Here is a 22,420-nt window from a genome sequence, read left to right on the forward strand (position 1 = left end):
CCTCAGTTCTCTTTGACTAAGGCCTCCCCACTCTCTTCCTGCAATTTCCTTCCACCTGCTGTCACTTCTCAGGTTCCCACTCCATTTTCCCTGGATATGGTCCCCAGCACCTTCTCATCTACAGTGAGACAAAGCTGTATAATAGAAAACTAGTGGATCAACAACATTAGATCAAAATCAGTATTATATTGGACCATCAATCTCACACTATTGTGTGAAATGCAGTGAAATCCCCAAGTATTATTTTAATATCTAAGGTGTTTATTCACTAAACACAACAAAACCCTAGGCAGAACACATGAAATACCACTGGTTACAGCATTATTATCAGCAGTTTTCACCACTGAGTAAGACAGCCTACATCTGCACTCATAAGAACCAGTTTTCAATTGCTCATAAGGCTAAACTTTACTTCACTGGGTTGGAAAAGTTCATGTTTACCTCACTGGGTGATTTTTCTAGGATTGCTGCCTGTGAGTGCTTATGATTTTTTTACATATTTTTTTTTAAATTAGGCAGAAAAATAAATCAACCATAAATTAAGTACTTCTGGGAGCAGGGTGTGAGAAATATATTGCTTGACCCTTGTGAACTCCAATGTTTCTGTGATTTGAAGACTTTGTATTAGGTAGAAGATGAATTCCGTGGGCTGAGAATATTCCTATTGTTGTCTGTTTGGAAAATTGTTCAAAACTTAGCCAAGTTTCAAAGCTCTGAAAAAATCATAGCCACCACATGCTTACAGAACAGTTTTTAGATTATAATGGATACCAAAGAGCCCACCTTTGCTAGTATGGTCCACTGTAGGCCTAAATGTTACTCTAACCAGTATCAGTGGCTCTGTTTAAACATCCACTTGCATGTTTAAAAGATTTGCAATAAGAAAATATAAATCAGGGAAGTAGTTTCAATTTTAGTATTACTATGATTAACATCACTAAGCTTCTGTGATAGAAGTGCTGTAACTTCATGCTAACCATATATTCAGCAGATGGAATAAATAAGATCAGCAAAAAACTGCTTAGAATAACACTGGAGACATACAATTAACTAATGGAACGGGGCGACAATCAGCACTTCAGTAAGTACCAAGGACATGAAGAAGCAAAGTGCAGGTTAGGGACCTGTATTCATTTAAGCTACTGAGGAGTGAAACAAACAAAAGCAAATCCCCAGACAGAGACTCCCAATATTTGAGAGTAAGGTATATTGTTAAACTATTAGAATTACTGTGAACTGAGTTTTGAAGATCGTATGCTTGTTCTCCATTACATAATAGTGTGCTTTAGAAGACTGAGTCTCCCTTAAAGCCAAAGTTTCATATGTAAACCTCTAAATAAGAGCGGTATCATTCAGAAGCAAAATAGCATTTTCTCTGTGATTCCAAATCTGATGCATAGTACTGCTCTGGACACAGGAAATGATGTCTGAAACTCATTACAGATCCCCCTTCTTAATACAATATGGATGAGGAAGATATTTTTTTTTCTATTTGAGTGCAGAAAAAAGGGGACCATAACCACCTGTGGTCAGCAAAGTGGAACAGATTAGAAAAAGTAGGTTGCGGGAATGAGACTAGCAGCAGGGTAGAAAGAGTGGAGGGCAAAATATAGAACAGAGCACGGATAAAATGCTGGACTTTGGAACTAACAGCATGAAATAAATGAAGTGAAAGGGAAGAAGAGAGATGTGGCAAGGAGCCAGGATGTAGGTAGAGACAGACTAAGCAGAAAATGAAAGAAGAAAGTGACATGGTGAGGGAAAAACATTGAGATTGAACAAGGGAGATTGGGACCGCGAGCAAGTGGGAAAAAGGGAGAAGTGTAACAGAAGGGCAGGAAGGTTGGCAGGCAGCCAAGGCAGAAAAAAGAGAAAGCTTGGACGAGAACCAGGGAGAGGAGGAGGGGCAGAAGCTGGCTGTGCAAGGGAATTAGGACTGGGATAACACACGTACGGAAAGGACATGAAGCCAGGCAAATGAATGGGACAATAAGGCAATAGAATAAAGACAAGAAGGGAACGGACTGGAGGCAATGGGACAAATAAGGTTACGTGTGGGAGGAATGAACCATAAAGACTGTGTCTGTTCATACACAGAGCTTGGAATGGAACCCAGGTTCCCCAGTGTCACCACTACCTTTCTGCAGTCAGTTTCTTTAACCTATACAGCCTAAGCATATGCCTTTTAAACCTCTGGAATAGTTCAAGTAAAGAAGGACAACCTAATACCATTTTCAGCTATCTAAGCAAGTGACAAAGGTTTCTTAAAAGTTTTTCTAGCTGAAGTAAAGTCTTCAGCAGTCAAGACTTCAAGACCGATAACGTACATTTCTATTTTTCAATCCACCATGAAATTAGAGAAAAAAACAAAATAAAATGGGGAAAAATATTATGTGATCTTGTGGATAAAGATGCTTGTAAGCTACATTCCTACAAGTATATTAATACTACAGAGAGGATCATAAATCTGGCACTTCTCAATGTCTGTGCCTGAACATTCTTACTGGACTTCTCTTTCATATATGCCTCTCATATATGAAAGACAGTTACTATAGCTGGTATTTCAAGGAAAATGAAATTTATATTGAACACTGAGATCCTGCAATAACCAAATAAGTAGATAGTGCAGTCTGCGCATATCTCAGCTTTAAAAACATACATGTAAACACCGAGAATGCTATAGTAATTTTGCAAATTGAGGATGTCCCTAGCCTGTATATGAAGCTCAAACTTGTAAATCTATTTTCTTATCATTTGATATGGTGGAATCTAGCTTTTCTTGGCTTACTGTTCTGTACCCACAATTAGCATTTGAATAATTTATAGAAACCTTCTGAATATATTGAGAGTGAAAGAAAGATATCACAGGCAGAAATCCCAAAGTGGTCTCTCTGTTTGAGGAAAATGAATGTAATATGATCTGAAGGGAAATGCTGCTCTTCTACCTGAGTACTATCACGCTTGCCAAAGATGAACAAAAAGACTAAAGAAAAGAGAGTGAGATATGTCTGGATAAAACATTCTCTAGAGGATTTTCTGACCATAAATGAAAGATTCCAACTGCTTGACAGGGAAAATATGTATTCCCTGAGTGATTATACTCTATTCTTTTTGAAATACTGAACAAGCACCCCCTTCTTTAGGCTCTTCTCATTGAAAACATTTGTGGAATGTGTTTGCAGAAGTCCAGAAACTGCATTCAAAGGAAATGCTATGGCAACGACCAAACTTGAATGAGATTAAATATCATTTCCTACAATGAGTTCAGATATCCCACCTACATTGAAGCATATTCTAACCATAGATGTGGATTATTTTATTATTATTATTATTATTATTTCGAGGTCAACATGCACTTAAACAAAAGAAAATGAAACTACAGTTCAGAGTTGAGTCAAATGACTAACGTGTTCTGGTAACGATGAGCAAATTAGATTGTATAGTAAGAAGGTATGTTCTCTCAGACTTCAGCAAGAAGCACAGAGTCCCTCCTATGATATGAAAGAAATGCTGTGTCTGGGTCAACTAACCACACAGAGGGGTATGGTTCAGTCTAAGCAAACAAGCCAACTAAATGTGTGTCAAGGGAGAATATACTTCCAGAACAGCAATTTAACACATAAATTTTGAAAATTATACCGGATGTATATAGCATGCTAAGAAACAAGATGTAGGCATCTGAGCTCTCTAAACAATATTTATTTATTTGGGATATTTCCAATGTATTGATGGGAAGAAATCCTTGCTAGTGCAAGAGTTACTCTTGGAGAGGTACAGGCAGTAGTTCAATGATTCTCTTATCCTTTTTTCTGACATCATGAAACTGTTAAACCTCAAAGCCTGAGGCTAAATCTGCCTCACTAAGTAAGAGAGTGCAGTGGAGCAAGCTTAAGTATCCCTTATAATCCACACTGCTTAACTGTTAGCTCTGTCCCTGACTCTGCTTTGGACCACTCCAGCCAGCTCTCTACAAACAACACTAATCTCCTGTGGAGGAAACTAGCTCTAAACAATATGAATGTGAGCCAGACTGTTGCCTGGCTTAATCCCTAGCCTTCTTTTATTTAGCAATTTAACAGTTTAGAAATAAGCAGCATCCCCCAAGGATGAAATTTTGGGAGAGGTAGTGTTTAAGCTACTGGGGAGCCAGCTCTGACCTGCATGCCTCTGATAGCTGGTTTGAAAGGTGACATTTCTGTGATAAACAGCAAAAAACCCCCAGCTTGTGCCTAGGAATTGTGCCAAAGTACCCAAGGCAAACGTCAGAGCTGCAGCTTATTCCCACCACGGGGAGGGCGAGTGTGTGCTCTCCTGATCACAGCAGCCTGGAAGATGTCCAGCAGGGACAGCACTACCAATCCCAGATTATTAGCTGTTCACAAAGTGATTGCTGTGCTAAATTCAAATTAGGGGGCCAGACTGAGAAATATAAGTGGCCCTTCCGCAATTGGTATCAGTGCCAGCACGGGCAGTGTGGTACCCAAGTGAGGATGTGTGCCCCACTCCGGGGCGCACAGGCAGCAGACACAGATATACCAGCACTCCTCATGCTGCATGTGAATGAGACAAGGGAGCTCAAACTGCCATCAATAAGAGTATTAAGAGTGTATGTCCTAAAGGCCCTGATAAATTTACACAGGCAACCCTGGCATAATCTAATATCTTGAGGCTTGTTTTGCTGCCCTCATAATCTTATTTTGAAGAATTTTTTGTGTGTCACTGATGCAGATATGCATGTATGTTGAAGAGGTGGTTATATTCCATCATTTTATTAAGGTAAAATTATTAAGGTAAGCAACTCTCACCTTAATACCTCAATAACATCCGTTTTTGGTATAATGTTAGAATCTCAATGTGCATTAAAAATAAAGATTTGCTTTTAGCTCTTTTAGTTACAGGGGTGAAAATGACAGCAGTCTTATAAACTCAGAATAACCTTACTTAAAAATATGCATATTTTTTAATGCTATTACCATTATTTTTTTAATGTTTGCAGCTCGTAGTATTTCAGTTAATAATCTGTTGCTCTCATTGGTAACCTAATCTGTTCCTGCAAAGCAGAGCCTCATCTTACAGAGAGACTGACCTACAGGCAGTAGCCTCAGTTGCCTTTTTCTGTACTCAGTAGCCATATCCTGTACATAACCCTCAAATTCACTAGTAATATCCTGTACTCCTATGCAAGAAAGATCTTCTACTCTGGATCTACACACACTGGCACTAACAGGACAGTTCATTTGTCATTTAACCATGCTCTTTTTCAATATTTGGACTAATACCATTTTAGCAAATTTTAGATGGTAAATTTATACGTGAGACTGCTTTTCTTTACAAATATATGTAAAGACAGGCACAGATTATTTTTTTTAAACATCAGAAAATACATACAGGAAAGATGAAGAGGGACTGTTTATCAGGGAGTGTAGTGACAGGACAAGGGGTAATGGGTTTAAGCTGAAGGAGGGTAGATTGAAATTAGATGTTAGGAAGAAATTCTTCACTGTGAGGGTGGTGAGGCACTGGCACAGGTTGCCCAGAGAAGCTGTGGATGCCCCATCCCTGGAAGTGTTCAAGGCCAGGTTGGATGGGGCTTTGGGCAACCTGGTCTAGTGGAGGGTGTCCCTGCCCATGGCAGGGGGGGTTGGAACTAGATGGTCTTTGAGGTCCCTTCCAACCCAAACTGTGATTCTATTCATACTGGCATTTAAAACTCTTAGTTATTCCCTGTATGGAAACAATGCAACAACAACCTACGACTATGTTTTGGTTTTGATAAGATAGGTATTGTTGTTACTATTTAACTCTACTCCCTCTGTAGGATTCACTCTGTGCAGCTTTATGCTGTCTAAGAATAAGTAAGGCATCACCTCCATGCCCCCCTTCATGATGACTGGGGAGACCCAGCACATTGATCGGGCAGCCGACACATCCTTTGGCAAAACAGATTTTGCCATTGTCAAGGTGTTTCTACAAGCCAGGTTTTGATTATAAGGTGTGAGTGTGATGCCTTTCATCAGCTCAGTCAGGATAATGTATCTTTGCTCCAATAATTTCTCATATAATTTACTGTGAAAGTTGGAGCAATAAGCTTTTTGTAATCCACTTACACTGTGTATTACTTTACAACTTGATATTTATAACAAGAAGCTTGTGGCATCATTCTTTGCAAGTGTCCTCCTATACAAATGCAAATTAAATTTTCTCACTATAAATTTTAAACTTCACTAGATTCTGTTTTTTTTTTTTCCCATGGAGAGTAAATTAGCACCATTTCTATTATTGTTATGGTCCTACAAATAGCCAAGTATGGAGGTTTTTTTAATTATATATTTTAAATTGTTTTTAATTTTTTATATTTTGTGTATTTGCAAACATAAAACTGTGTATGTATAGAGCTCAGGTCCTTCAACTGAGTCTGGATATCACTCTAAAACAATCTAACAATTTCTAGTCAAATGTTTTCATAAGGTAATATGCAAATTGTATGTATGTAAGGTCTATAACATAAAATAGTTCAAAACCTAAATGTGTATAACTAATCCAATTACATTTTATTAAGGTAAACAGCTTCTCCAGATGAAAAATATTTCTGAATTATTAAGAATTTTATAGATATTTTATAAACAGAAAATACTATCAGTCCTTAAGACTCATGGAATAAAATATTAATTATATATCGGATGGGGTTTGGCTGTGGGTCTTGCAGCAGCAGTGCTAATGAACTACAAAACATCAATAGCTTAGAACAGTTTTGAAACTTCCATGACCAGTCATTAAAGGATCATTGCTTATTAGACAAGCTACAAGACAAGAAAAGGCCATTTTTCTGTTCAGATACATTCCTGGAAGGAAAGAAAACCTCTCAAGAATTGAAAAGAACATAAAACTAAAACCAAATTGATTTTTTTTAGAGTCTTCTACTAAAACATACAGATTTATCACTGTAGCAAGTTTTTCAAGTGAGACTTTAAAGAAAAACCTGCCACAAATATGTGTTGCAAGAGGGTGAAACTGTAAGGGATGGAGTCCAGAATGAATATTAATGACTTTCTCAGGAAAGATTAATATTTTTGGCTAAAAAATAACTATTTCCTCATAAATATATTTTAATTTAAAATAGACTATTCAAATCATGTCTTGACTTAAGTTTATTCCCATTCTGCCATACTATATTTTTCCCAAAATAGTAACAATGCTCATATTTGTCTATAATTAATCACTCAAAATGGAATTGTAAATATGATATGCACAAGAATTCATGCTAAGGCTAAAAGATATTATCATCATAAGAAAGGAAATTTTAAAAACACCCTGATGACTTAGCTACTGGATCAAATATTTTTCCTGTTATCTAATAAATCCCCCTTACAAAGGTATTTAAATTATTTACTTGTTTCTTACAAACAGAATCCTTATGAAAGCCATATTTATCTCCTAAATAAGGATAGCAAATTATCTGTAATGATAATAAGGTGTCTCCAAATTTTATTATTCATTAACATTACAAAGGGAAGATATTTGCTCTGTATTTTGTTAATTTTCATAGAATCATAGAATGGTTTGGGTTGGAAGGGACCTCAAAGACCATCTAGTTCCAACCCCCCTGCCATGGGCAGGGACACCCTCCACTAGACCAGGTTGCCCAAAGCCCCATCCAACCTGGCCTTGAACACTTCCAGGGAGGGGGCATCCACAGCTTCTCTGGGCAACCTGTGCCAGCACCTCACCACCCTCACAGTGAAGAATTTCTTCCTAAATTTTAGTGAGGAAGAATGCAATGTTACTAAATTTGTCTTCCTCCTCGTGTACCCATAGCCCTTGTACAGTGACTAGCACAACTCGTCCCTGGCTTCTCATCGAAACCTCCTGGAATAGTGAGAATCACTGCCATCATCATCTGGGACATAAAGGGAGACACAGTTCAACAGAAGAGCCAGCAAAAAGGATCTTCTCACAAAATGGCAATCTGAGCTCTTAGAACACTTCAAAAGGAAAGACATTTTTTCCATTAGTCACTTTCAATTACAAACTTAACTAAAGAAGAGTTCTTCCCCAGTCCTTTCAAGCCAATTCTTTTCAATAAAACCAGTGCTTAGGCTTGACACTAGAAGACAGTCTGACAGCTGAATTATAATATATATGCATAAGTACTTGAATTACATCTGCCTACCTATATACGTGTCTTTTTTAGCTTTTCTTTAGACATTTTGGCATGCTTAGAATCTACTCCTTAAATCTTAACACGCAGATCACCTGTAGTGAAAGACTCAAAAAAAAAAAAGAAAGAAAAAAGAAAAAAAGAAAACCCCACCAAAAAAAGCAACCTTAACTTCATATTCAGATCAATGAGGGTATTGTAAAATCACAAAATCAGCTGCTCCCACCCCTGTATCTCAGCACCTTCATCTTGTAAGTCACAGGTCTATTCACATGAGTATCAAAACCCAAGTGAGACACTAGAAACACATGTGAATAAAAAATCCTAGTTCTCCTCAGTCCTTGGCTAGAGATTCAGGTAAATTAATGAGATTGTCTCCACTGAGATCAGAAATAGAATTAAGATTATCTAACTACAGAGTTCATGTTCCAGCAGAAGTCCATGAGGACTTTTATTTATATTTATTAGAAAATAAGAAAAGAAAACCAAACAGACTCCTGTTTAGGATTAACAACTTTTTGCCATTCTGAGTTCTGTTTAAAAGCGTGGCTGATGGTGACAGAAATAGGCATTACAAGATGGTAAAGTACCGAAGAAATGGGGGAATGGCTTGACAGGTACAATCCATAGCGTTTCCTGACTAACTCAGTACACCTGCATCCACAGTGCAGGCAGGATATCCCTGCCATCAGCTGGAATCTGAACAGAAGAAAGCAATTTGTATTCAGAGCAACACCAGGCAACTGAGTCTTGTGTCCATGGCAGAGGAAGTCCAGCCCCTGGACAAAGATGGGAAGAGACAAGTTTTCCAGGAGCTGCAGCAGAGATCTGACAGGGGAAGGGGCAGGAATGTGGGACGCTGAGCTAGGATGCATCAGGGAGGTTTTTGGAAGGTAGCTGTGGGTAAGTAGTGATTTGTGAGCCATGAGGTGGGTCAGTGGGAGCTCCAGGGATCTCTCCTGAAGTGGTCAGACTATAGCAAAGCCTCAGTGAGCATGTCCTGGGAGAGTGAGGATGAAGGAAAAGTGAAAAGGTAGGATGTTAAGAGGCACAAGTCATGTTTAGGTATGGCCTCCAAATCCCAAACCCAGGGCACTTTTTCACAACTCAGCAACTGGAAAACTTTGAATGTGACTACTATGTTAAGTGGATCCTGGATGTTCATTCACAGAGATAAACGCAGCAAAAAAGTTAGCTAAAAATAAGAGTTTGACATCATAATATAAGAAAATAACAGCCAAAAGTGCTTATTTTGGCTGCCTTTCAAATTTCAGTGCAAATTCACTTTTTGCTGGAGATAAACTGCTGTTGATAGTAGATTGATTTTAATGAGCTGTATTGGGTTGATAGCTTTACAATGTTTATTCTCAAATGACCTCTGTCATTTGAGATGCCACCTATAGTGCAGAAATGTGTAATCTTTTCCAATTAAAACCAGAATAGTGTCCCTGAATTGAAAGTATTTGCTATTGCTACAGAAGACTACCACAAAGAAAAGAGAAGCAGGTGAAAAAAAATTATGCTTTACCTGTCCATACTTTGCAGCTAAATGTAAGGGTGTCCAGTACTGATTATCCACTGCATTGAGATCAGCCCCATGATCCAGTATAAGAGATGCAACATTCTTGTATCCATTAGCACAGGCCACATGCAGCTGCAATATAAGAGTATCTTAATAGTTTAAAGAACTCGGAAAAAACTGTGATGCGCTACGACATATCTTGGCTGGCCCAGAGACCTAACTGGCTAAATCATGATAACGACAAATATAAAATATACATGTGATAACAACAGATTAGAAAACCACTGCAGAAACTTTTTTAGCATTTATAAACAAAACCTGTCAAAAAAAAAAAAAAAAAAGAATGTCAACTTATTGACATCTATTTAAACAACCTAGTATCATTAGATCCTTTTCATACAATTTCAAGCAAATATCCTTTCAAACACGTTCACAAACTTCATGAGCCCAGGTAGATTCACATGTTTCAGCAGAGCATGGCCTACACCTAACTTTCTTTTGTGGCAGTTCAAATATCCCAGATGTAAGCCGACACTACCTTACCCCCAAATGAATTCATTAACACATAATCAAATCAAGTACATTGAGTTTGCAGCACCAAATCAGTCACAAAAAATACTTTTTCAATTTTGAACCACAGAGATTTTATTTCTTTCACTTGCATTGCTTCCCTAGATACTTAATTATTCTGAGTGATATTTGTTTTAATAATTGTAGTTGATAGTCTGTATCAGTAAACTTAGTTTCAGAGTCAAAGTGGAACAGAGGTGGGGGGGAAAATGCAGTAATGGCACGACAGAAACTCAGGTCAGCAGGACCCTCGGGGGGGTCACACAGTGCAACTTCCTGCAAAAGCAGGGACAACTTCCAAGGTCGCTGTGTTTGCTTGGAGCTTCTCATCCTGAGTAGCAAATACAGGATAAGTGATAAGGTACCGAAAACTGTAGCATCAAGAAGGGGAATGAGGAAACTCAAAAATATCTTTGTTAATGGCTGATTTGAAAAACTGGACATTAACTTCTGCAGTATTTAAGACTCTATATGTGTTCAGCATTTATATCAGCAATTAATTCCACCATAAATGGTATTTATAGCATGAGATTGAAAAATATATATATTAATTTTTATTTAACTAATATAAATAGCAAGTAAATATAAAAGCAATATAAACCAAATATAATACCAAACAGGACTTGTCAAGCGAGAAAGAGACAAAGTGATCACAAAGAAAGACATCGTAGTGCAACCTCAGCAAGTTTGCCGATGACACCAAGCTGTCTGGTGTGGTCGACATGCTGGAGGGAAGGGATGCCATCCAGAGGGACCTTGACAGGCTGGAGAGGTGGGCCCGTGCAAACTGCATGAAGTTCAACAAGGCCAAGTGCAAGGTCCTGCATGTGGGTCGGGGCAATCCCAAGCACAACTATAGGCTGGGCGAGGAATGGATTGAAAGCAGCCCTGAGGAGAAGGACTTGGGGGCATTGAATGATGAGAAGCTCAACATGAGCCAGCAATGTGTGCTTGCAGCCCAGAAAGCCAACCGTGTCCTGGGCTGCATCAAAAGAGGTGTGACCAGCAGGTCGAGGGAGGTGATCCTGCCCCTCTACTCCGCTCTTGTGAGACCCCACCTGGAGTACTGTATCCAGCTCTGGGGGCCCCAGTACAGGAGAGACATGGAGCTGTTGGAGCGAGTCCAGAGGAGGGCCATGAAGCTGATCAAAGGGCTGGAGCACCTCTCCTATGAGGACAGGCTGAGAGAGTTGGGGTTGTTCAGCCTGGAGAAAAGAAGGCTCCAGGGAAATGTAATTGTGGCCTTCCGGTACCTGAAGGGGCCTACAGGAAAGCTGGAGAGGGACTGTTTATCAGGGAGTGTAGTGACAGGACAAGGGGTAATGGGTTCAAGCTGAAGGAGGGTCGATTTAGATTAGATGTTAGAAAGAAATTCTTTACTGCTAGAGTGGTGAGGTACTGGCACAGGTTGCCCAGAGAGGTTGTGGAGGCCCCCTCCCTGGAAGTGTTTAAGACCAGGTTGGATGGGGCTTTGGGCAACGTGGTCTAGTGGAGGGTGTCCCTGCCCATGGCAGGGGGGTTGGAACTAGATGATCTTTGAGGTCCCTTCCAACCCAAACCATTCTGTGATTCTATGATTCTATGAAAACAAATTATTTACTCTGGTAATAATCAAGTGAAAGAGGAAAATGTAATAAAGAGTCCTACATCAGGGAAAAAATGTCATATATGAGTTTTGGTGGAAATGGTTTCGTAAGTCTGGTGAATAATTCTGTTGAGGCACATACTTCACATGACCAGATTGATCCAGGTTACAGTTTAGTGGTGTTTATATTCTCATGGTTCTCTGCTATGATTTCAAACATGTCCTCCACTTCTGGGAGAAAAGGGGAAAAAATTGCATTTGGAAATTGGCACAATATAATTGCTCATCCCTGGTCAGAAGGAGTCAATTCTCGTGACGGTCAGTAAGAACAGACCTCAGGAAGATTGCAGAAATGGAGAACTGAGATTATCGGTGGTAGTCTGGGTCTCTAAACCATGTAGCCCAACTACATGGGTTTTTTTAGCTGAAGAAACTATTTTTCTGAGGATTGAAATGGATGGCTAATGGCAAGGAAAAGGTCTTGCAATAAACCTGTTACTACAACTGTGTAGTTCCAAAGTCACTGTAAGCATAGGAGGCATCAAAACCAGAGTCCAGGATATTATTTGCCTTATTTGCTATTTCTGGTTCCGCTGCACCTGCAGAGTGCATAGTTTTCTCTATAACATGCTGGATACAGAGGGATGAAACACATTACAGCTCATCAAAAATCTCCCCCTTGAAAGGGGCCAGAATACCCCTGCCCTGGGGGCAGGACACCAATTCTGTATGCTATAAATGTTCTAATTTCAAATGTACAAAACTTTCAACATTTCCCAAAATTTCACATAGCTTCAGCTTTTCTTCTGTTTTAACAGGAGAAATTACATTTTCTCTTCACACATCAGTTTGACAAGTGCTATTTTAAAGTAGTTTAAAAGCTCACAGGACAAAGAAACTATGACTGAAATCTTTCAAAGAAACAACTATTACAGGAGAATTTAGCAGAAAAAATTAATTTTGGCATATATCATTCTGTGTCTGTATTGCATATGCACATATGTACATGCCATGAATCTAGGAGAATGTGTGCCATATATCTATGGCATCAATTTTTTGCCTGATTCATCTTAACATACACATGGACTTAGGTATATTCTATCAAGAGAAAATAAATCTCACTTGCTACTTACAACTGAGATATTTGTTGTTTACTCTGTACAGATAGATGCAGAGCAACAGAAAACCCCTTCCCAGAACTCTTTGATACACACACAGCTATCACAGACTGGCTGACTCCACAACCATGAATAGAGACAGAGCAGTTTAACAAATTCTGGATTTCCCACCAGTTTGCCAGACCAAAGTTTCACATAATAGAAATCTCAGACAAAAGCAAAATGATCCACTCTGTAGCTATTTGTTGCAAGACTGTGAAAGAAGTTCAAAAAATCAAAGTTCAACATAAAAACTGTTCATGCAAAAAAATGTCCCCTTTGTCAACATCCCACCAAGCAAATAACAAAAACCCAAACTATCCACAATGTTTTTCTCCTCGTATTTGCAGTACTGTTAAACACGTTTCAGATATGCATTTCAACTGTTCCAGCTAACACAGAAAAGGATTTATACAATGATAGTTAGATAAGTTCATAACTCTGTTTAACTATACAATGATAGTTAGATAAGTTCATAACTCTGTTTAACTAAGCCAATTCAGACTAAAGTAGCAAGAAGAGTAAAGTACAATAGAAACAACTTTGCATTTTACTGTGATTTAGCAGCTTAGCTTAAATGTATCAAAAAAAAAAAGCTTTTATGAATTAAACTAAAGGTTGTGTCATTTCTTCCCACCCCTCCCCTGCTTCCCTCCTGTTTTTAACTACAGTTAACTGCCTTGGGGTGGCCTTCTGTGTAGACAGAACCAGTGGCCGGATTCAACATCCCCAGATATAAGGCTGCTCCCTTTTTCAGGTACAGTTTAAACACTTCACAGGTATTAAAATACAGAATTAAATACTAATGATTCAGCATATTAATTCAATATCATGCAATGTAATTCAGCTTAAATGCTGAAATAATAATAGTAATAATAACAACAATAATAATAATGTTCAGTGATATGTGCCTTTCTAATTATTTTAATACAGTATTTGCAAAAAAACCAAAATAATTTAAAAATGTTATTCAATATCTTAATGCTGATGATGACCATTTACTGATTGATAACGATGTTGAAAATTGTATACGCAAAGAGAACATTCCACAGACATGCTATCTAGGGAAAAATACATTAAGTTTTAAATTATTTTATTACATCAATTTTAAAATTATTTGACTGCTGAAGGAGTAGCGATCCTGAAAAAAACAAAGGGATAGAAGATCTATTAGCAGAAAAAAGTATAATGGCACCCAGTGACTACAAAGAACATGCAAATTTGGAAGAAGGAAAACTTATCCACTGATATGGTGGATGCTTCATTACACTGAATCAAGATGGGATAGCTTCATAAAACAATGGTTTCACCTGGCTCAGCCAGAAGATATGAGCCTAAAACAGGAATCACTGAGTGAAGTTTCAGGCCCTCTCTTACACAGAATGTCAGAGACCACAAGAATCTGCTGCAGTTCTAAACTACAGTGGCAATATTTTTCTTTTTTTGCTATAAATTTTTGTGTTGCATATTCAGTGGCTAAAAGTAAGAAAACTGTCATTAAGGCATAGATGTTGCACCAGCTTATTTTAAAATCTGTAATATGCATGGCATTGACATATATCTATTTTCAAAAGGCCAGATGAGAACCAAAACCTTGTGTTGCTGCATTTTGCTTCTTAGAGAATTGCCTTGCAAATGTGCTCACCAGCAAACAGTTGCAGTACATGCACATTCACAGGGTCATGATTACATATTCCCACTCACCAGGGTAACTCCTTCATCATTCTTTTGATTCACGCTTCCTCCACTTGCTATGAGCTGTCGGACATCTGTAAGCATTGTTACAGGTCTCTGTATCTTCATTTGGCGCAATGAATTCAGCTCTACACCTGGAAAAAAGAAAAGGCTAAAACTTTCTGCTATTTCATTCATCAATTAAGAAGAGATATATGATTTTGTGCTCTGGGTTTGTAAAAGCTTAACAGACATTTAATTAGACTTCAGTGTATATTTATAGACCATGTTTACTTCCTTATATTTACCAAGATTACTCATATCTTTATTTATCAGCCACTACACAGATGATTTCACGTCAGTCAGCAATATCAAATAAATGTGTCTGATTGCCTACTGTCTGGCAGGAGCAGTTGTAGGTAGAGCAGTTGTAATATCATTAAATCCACTGGGATTGTGAAAATAGCTGTAAATGGGAAAAGAATTAAACACTCTAAGGAAGACACTCACGTCTTTGGATTTTATTTAATTAAAATTATTTTTGGCTGCATTCTTTCATCCTTGTGTATACATCACAGTGCCCAGACCAGTCCATCAAATCTGTCAGCTCAACCACTTGTGAGATTGTGAAGTGAAGCAAATGACATTAGGACTCAACACTTTTTTATCCTCCTGGGTTATTTTTAACCAAGATTAGTTCTTCAGCTGAGCCTAGACCATTGCAAGGCCCCATAAACCAAGAGAAAATGTGGTATGGAGGCAGGAACAAATGGGAAGGGATGAAAGGAATGAAGGGCGCAGGATTGCTTGTGTCAGCATTGCTACTGAAAGGAACAGTTGCCAAAGTACAGCTTTAAAAGGAAGATAAGCCAGGCAGGCTCTAACCAGAAGAAAGCATGGCCTCCACTCTGAAGAGATTTAAAATTAGAAACAGAGGGTACAGCAAAATTGCTAAGTGGTTAAATTAGCAACTGGCTGTGGCTTGACTAGAAAATCTAACCAAAATTCAGGGCTTGATTCTTCCGCTTCTAGCTTCACATGGTCACTTACATCTGTATATAGCAAATGTAATCTGAGTATAAAAATCTTTCCGCTCTGGCCTGGCCATGACATAATAAAAATATATGAGTAAATAATTTCTTGGTTCTCTTCCACATTTGTCAGTCAGCTGAAAAGTGACAAATAATAAATTAATTTAATTAATATGTATTTAACTTACATATTTTTGCTTGAACAATTAATTTTATATTTTATCTTCAACAATTCTTGCCGGTTTTTACATTACTAAAACAATTTAAGCATTTTTCAGAGTAAAACCAATTTTAAGTCTCTTAGTTTCAATCTAACCTTGAACTTGTATAAATGGGTGTATCATATGTAGTTCAGCAAAGAATTCAATTCATTTTCTTTCTGTAACATGTTGCTCTAGACATTGCTTTATGTTCTGAATTTTATTTGTCTGCACCACTGCTAAGAGTTTCAGCTCTGAGGTAGAATGTTCAGGGTGTGAACACTGTCTTGCTGGATATCTTTACTTATTATTATATTTTCACACCTGTCACTTAAATGACACTAAATGACACCAAATGTAAAATGAAAATATAAATTTAAGCTGGCAAAAATGAGATTTTTTGTGTCTAGATTTACGTGATCTTTCACATAAATACAATTCAGACAAACATATATATATGATGATAGCTTAAATTAGATACCTATCCAAAAGCAGAATGTATTAACATCCTATTGCCTGACAGTTACTGGATTGGAACACAATGCAGATTTCATAGGATGTTCTGAGTATCTCCTAACAATCAATGTCTTCATTTTGTCAGAACTGAAGTTTTTATGCCTGCATCACATTTCACAGTAATGACTTAAAACTGCCTGATGACATTTACAGATTACTGATGCCAAATGGTATCAATTAAATCTCTTTTTTTCTTTCTGTTTCTGCCTATTTCCCACTTTTTGCAACAATAAACAGATACTTTAATATTCGTGTGCCAGTAACAGAACTCTCTCAAATGTGTAAGTTTAAATTTCCAAAACACTATGTGATGTGAAGGGCTACTTACCCTCAAAATTAGTTATCATTTGCAGCAGACATTTAAAAGATTTCACTTTTTAAACACATTACATAGACTGAGCAGCTGAAACGGAACCTGACTGGTCATGATAAGGCTCTTTCTAACGTTGTCAGATAAGGAAGATTAAAATTGAAAAATATGTTGATCATTTTATACCTGATGAAGAAGGCCATTTTAAAGTACTACTGACAGAATTTATGTTGATTTTTTCCTTCCTCTTCATGTCTCCAGTAAACAATTAGAATAAATTTTGTTTTTCAAGGAGAGAAGCAACAGGTGGAAAATAATGTACTGCCTCTTTTGTGTGTGAATACTACCCCAAACCGTCAAAAATGAAAACTAAGTTCACAATCCACAATTTAGAAATACCAGTTTCTGACTTTCCCAAGGAAGAAAAAAATAAAACAAAAAAGAGACTGAGAGTGAAACACAGTTATTATCATGTTGTTTGGTTCATCACATTTTATGTAAATGACAGTAATAGCTACAGGTTGAGGGCAGAGGACCGCTGAATCCACTCAGTCTTTTCTAGCAATTTACTACTGACTTATGCTCAGCATGGTCAGAGAATTAACTTATGAGTATATTCTTATACTAACAGTGAAATATTGATCCTTACACCTTGCAAAATGCATTTTATAGAACCTCAGTGTGTCCTGTATGGGGTCCCAAAAAACCTGGCTGTTGAAAGATTAACTTTGCTCATGCTGAAGGAGGAATCAAGAACAGTGTGCAGCTGCACCGATTGCTATATATGTTCTATCACAAATATAATTACACTCATCAGCTCAGAGAAAATGCATAAACAATGCTACATAGCAACAAATGGCACAGTCTACGTGAATCTCAAGATGACTTTACTGGTTTCAACCAATAGTTGTATAAAGGAATGATACACGTTTGGTTAAACTAATAGCAATAAACAGCCTGCAGGGCAAGTGAGCTACCACAGTGAGGCGTTCCACAGGTTTCAGTTTTCAAAAGTCCAAAGGAGTTTTGAAAATGCTACAGAAACAACAGAGATTCCCCTCTTCTGCCTTCATAGAAAATAGAATGAAAACATGAAAAAAATAATCTAAATTGCAATCTTAGAATTGCAGAGTTTTGAGTTCCAAGAACTCAGGAACTGTTAAGCTTCGGAGTGAAGGTTTTGCCGGTGGGTAGCTGTGAAGCAGCTTTACCAAGCGTGCGCATGTATCAATCACTCTCTGAGGCTCAGACAAGGAGACCTGGTCAGTAACAGCCTTCCTTTAATCAAGTTTGTAATTTTGGAGAGTCTGGTCTCCCTCCCCAGGGAGTGATACTTTTCATGAGTTCAGATGAAACAACAAAATATTACCCATACAGTAAGTGACTCTTGCTGCCTGAATCAAAGAATGACCTTCATGTCGCTTTTCAAAGGGAAGATGTGGTTTAGGTATTCAGCTGAAATGGGATGACAGCCAGCATGAGTAAACAGAGGAAGAAAACCAAATTGGCACGTACTATGGGAACGGATTCACATTTTAAAAAATGGAAAGTCAAAAAGAAAGGCATAGGATGGAAAATATACTCCAAATAGCCTGTAAAATCAGAACAAGAACTACATGCTCACAAATTATGTGGCAGATGAGATGGAGAAGGAATAGATAAAACAGTAGTGACCCTGCAGGGCACAGCATTTGGTGATGAGTATGAGTGCTGATGACAGACAGGAGCATGATGTAAAAGCTACAAAACGTATTAGTGCTCAGTCTTTAAGAAAAACACCTGACAAGGTCATTTCACGTGCTTTGGCTCTCTCACCCTCTCTGGCATATGATTATAGAACTGACAACACAAAGGAATGTAAAAACCTCAGATAAAAAGGAGGAAAGTAACTTTCAAAAAGTTTCAGTGGTAAAGAAATACATGGCAAACACAACTGAGAATTGGTATAAAAAATATTTTCCTCAGAAATGCCCAGTACCAATAAGTCTCTACATCTGCGAGGGGAACACCCGTACCTGTGACCAGCACAAAGCAAAACACTCAAGCACTCTTTGGGAAACACCCGCTGCACACACCCAGCAGCCACTCTTTCTGTAACTTGCACCTCTCATTCTGCAATGGGCTCAACAGTCTTTAGAAGAGGTCAGTATCATCTTGTCTTGCAAACACAAATGTACATTAAAAACTTGCAACAGCTTTGAGAAGGCAACCTCTCCTCTCAAGTCTTCTCTCTGTCGATATCTGCCTTTTCTGTGTAGAGCAGTAGACACAGCAAGGCTCTGTTCACCCCAAGTATGATGAGCCTCGCTGTACTCTTGTGTAATTCTGGGGACACTACAGTTTAGAATTTCTATGTTTCTCTTGTGCAGTGTAGTATAGGATAGACATATTCACAAACAGTCAATGAGAACAAAAAAAGTCATGGTACCACTCCTGAAATAGTCATTTCATGAAAATATTCAGGTGGTAGCTGTTACTTTATCCAGCTTCATTTGCTTCAAGTTTTAGAAGGACTTTTCTGGCTGCTTACTAGATAGCTTTGTAAAGAGCATTATTTTTGTTAAATTACGTTGTTCAGTAGCTCTTGTGCATATCGCTTGGCATTATTTGCATCTGATTTTCAGAGGTCAGCATATGAACAGATATATTTCAGCAACATTTGTTATGTGAGAAGAGAAGCCAATATTTTCAATATCTGCAGAAGAATGTATAGTTGCAAAACTACTGACACCTATAGCTCTAATTCACTGCAGAAGTACAACTGATTGTTGTTGATGGGTTTTATCTCTTTGCCTTCAAAGATATCATCACATATGCTTAGTGAAGGATGTTTAGTTTACTTCCTTCTAGTCTGAAAAACGCTATCAGAAATTAAATTCCCATCTCCTCCTTGTGTAGCTACCGGAGTGACAGTTCTCCCACTCTAGTGAAACATGCGTTTTTTCCCTCTCTCTTCTATAATAAAGATGTTGATGATCCTTCCAGCTAAAACTAGTTAAATGAACTCTGTCTCTTCTTAACTTGTATGAAAACAAAAATAATTCTTGTAATTTATTTTATCAGACTGGCACAATCTCAAGGCTTAATACCAGAGCATTCATCTGTGGATATGTCTTGCATGTTTCTTATTTTGTTTGTAATATTACTATTAGAACGCAGAAGCAAAACAAGTGTATCATTGCCTCTGGTTACTTGTGATAAGTATCATATCTGAAATGAGCTCATCACATACATATTTCTACACTCAGGATTTCTCTGCAAGTTCTTCCTATGTTATGGTTGGATGTTTTTGTGAGAGAGCAGTAAAAGCAGCTACTCAACACGTGCCAGGGAGCCAGGAGCTCCCCAGGTGAACACAGGGCAGGCAGGTCAGTCTCCTTGCTGACCAGGGCACAGCCCCACAGTACCCAAACAAGAAGATTGAGCAGGTCTAGTGATGGGAGTCAGGGCCAACCAACAATCCTGTGATTGCCAGAACCCTGGAGCAACAAATCCAGACAAATCAGGTGAAGCCAGGAAGTCAAGTCAGAGGCTGGGATCAGCAAGGTTCATGACTGGGCATGGGCATACCTCAAGCAAGGACCAAGAACCAAGGGCAAGGACCTGAGCCTAAATGTGGCTCCCAAGCCAAAGGATGAGTGGAAGATCATGACAAGGCTTCTCCCAGCTCTGCCTCACAACCTAGCTCTTTTCTCAACCAACCGCTCCCAGGTCAGGCGGCTGTACCACACCAGAGCTGGCTTTGAGCACAGGCAGCCAAGCCCCGGGGAGTGGGGGGACAGGTGGCAGGGCCTGCGGGTGCACTCCGGGCACTGACTGTATTTTTTCTAAGTTGCTAAAGGTTATAGTTTTAGGAACTCTGTAAAAAAAGCTGATTTATTTCTGATAGTAAAAAGATTAGATTATTCATCGATAAATTGTTTGAAAGGATACTAAAAGGGCATGCCTAGTTTCTGATATTCTCCACAATCTTTTTTCAAATCTTTGCAAAGCCTGTTAGTCAAGGACATTTCTCTTTTCCTTCTAGCTTCAGTTACAAAGTAGATCATAAACTACTGGCTATAACTTAAAATGTTAGTTCAAGTGCCAAAAGTCTGCACAGTGAGTTCAAAGGTTTTCCCTTTGATAGAAACATATGGGTAACAAAATGTTTCCGTATGATGGACTTTTTTCATTTTTAAACACCCATATAGTTGCATGCTGGAAACACACAGATATTAAGAGAAGTCTAAGACTTCAAAGTCAGTTCCCCAAGAGTTAGAAGACATAAAAGTTAAAATAGCTTATTCAAGCTCATATTAGAAAACACAAAGGCCAAAGGAAGACAGATGAGCATTCTTAACTATGGCATTTTCAATGTGTCACATTTTCTGTGTGCTTCGTTTTGAGGACTTGAAGGAACCTACCGAAACATATCATTTGGTCCCCTGCTCTTACTGGCAACATCATCACCTAACTCCTATCATCAATTAATCAAGTTCTCCACAGAAAATAGACAAATTTTTTTTTGTGTGATAATCTTATAGGTAGGTCATTCTGAATCAGAACAAATCAGAGGGAAAAATCTTTGAACCACCCTGAGGCTGTTTGGTTTTGGTTGCCTGTTTTTCTGTCAACCTACTGCATCAATGTTATTAATAAAAAAATTCGTAATCAGAAATCAAGATCACATTGCATATGGTTCTAAAATAGAAAAAAATATCAGGGGATTTAGTCTTAGCTTAAGTTCATTGATCTTTATGCTAATAATCTGTATGTGTTGACAGTTTAGTCAGTTCTTATTGTAGTATGTTAGCAATAATTCCTTAATATCTATGAAAGCCTTTCATAGTTTTAAATATGAAAGTCTAGAGCGCTACTTTTCTGAAATTATATTGATCTATATCAATTGCTTTTCCTGAGTGCACTGAAGAAACAGTATATGATTTTTTTTTTTCCTTGTTGGATTACTAGATCTGTTTAAGGGTTTCTGTAGCATGATCTCAATTTTAGAATATTTTGGTGTACATACACTGAACATATTTTTTTTAATTAATAACAATCAAAACTGATGAAAAATACACATAACTGGGATTTTCATTTTGATCTTATTCTCACAAAAAGTGCCAGAGAAACACATGACCAGATGTATTGTCTAGGTGTTGGCAGTTGTAGGGCTGCTGGGGTGGCTTCTGTGGGAACAGGCCAGGGGCTGTCGGGTGTGGACCATAGGTGGTTCTAGTCAGCTCCTGCACACTCACCACAGGACACAGCTGAGCCTGTCAGCCAAGTGTGGCACTTCTGTGAAAATGTATTTAAGGGCGGGCAGAAAACAGTGGACAGAGAGACAAAAAGGGAGCAAAAAGAGGGAGAAACAGCTGAGGGAACACCAAGGTCAGAGAAGGAGGGAGAGGAGGTGCTCCAGGTGTCAGAGCAGATATTCCCTGCAGCCCATGGAGGACCCACAGTAAAGCAGATGGACATTCCTGAAGGAGCTGCATTCCTGTGAAAAACCTACACTGGAGCAGAGGAGAAGTGTGAAGAGGAAGAAGTGGCAGAGAGAAACTGCTGTGTACTGACTGTAGCTCCCCCACCTCCTTGGGCCACTTGCGGGGGTAGAGGAGTCTGGAGTGAAGGAAGGGAAGCCTGGGAAAGGGGGAGGAAGGGTGTTTTAATGTTTGTCTTTCTGTTTCTCACTACGTGAATCTATGCAAATTG

At 38.4% G+C, this 22,420-nt stretch overlaps 1 protein-coding gene across 3 annotated transcripts in view; it reads right to left on the reverse strand.

The window, feature by feature from the left end:
• Positions 1-22,420, reverse strand: part of MYO16 (myosin XVI) — a 406,643-nt gene that overhangs the window by 212,691 nt on the left and 171,532 nt on the right. For all 3 annotated transcript variants that reach the window (XM_075740353.1, XM_075740347.1, XM_075740336.1), the window contains 2 exons: positions 14,697-14,821; positions 9,687-9,812 (listed from right to left, as the gene is read on the reverse strand). In XM_075740353.1, coding sequence (XP_075596468.1) covers positions 9,687-9,812; positions 14,697-14,821 — 251 coding nt within the window. The remainder of the gene's footprint in view (positions 1-9,686; positions 9,813-14,696; positions 14,822-22,420) is intronic.

The sequence above is a fragment of the Balearica regulorum genome, chromosome 1, assembly GCF_011004875.1.
Source record: "Balearica regulorum gibbericeps isolate bBalReg1 chromosome 1, bBalReg1.pri, whole genome shotgun sequence".
NCBI classification, from domain to species: Eukaryota; Metazoa; Chordata; class Aves; order Gruiformes; family Gruidae; genus Balearica; species Balearica regulorum.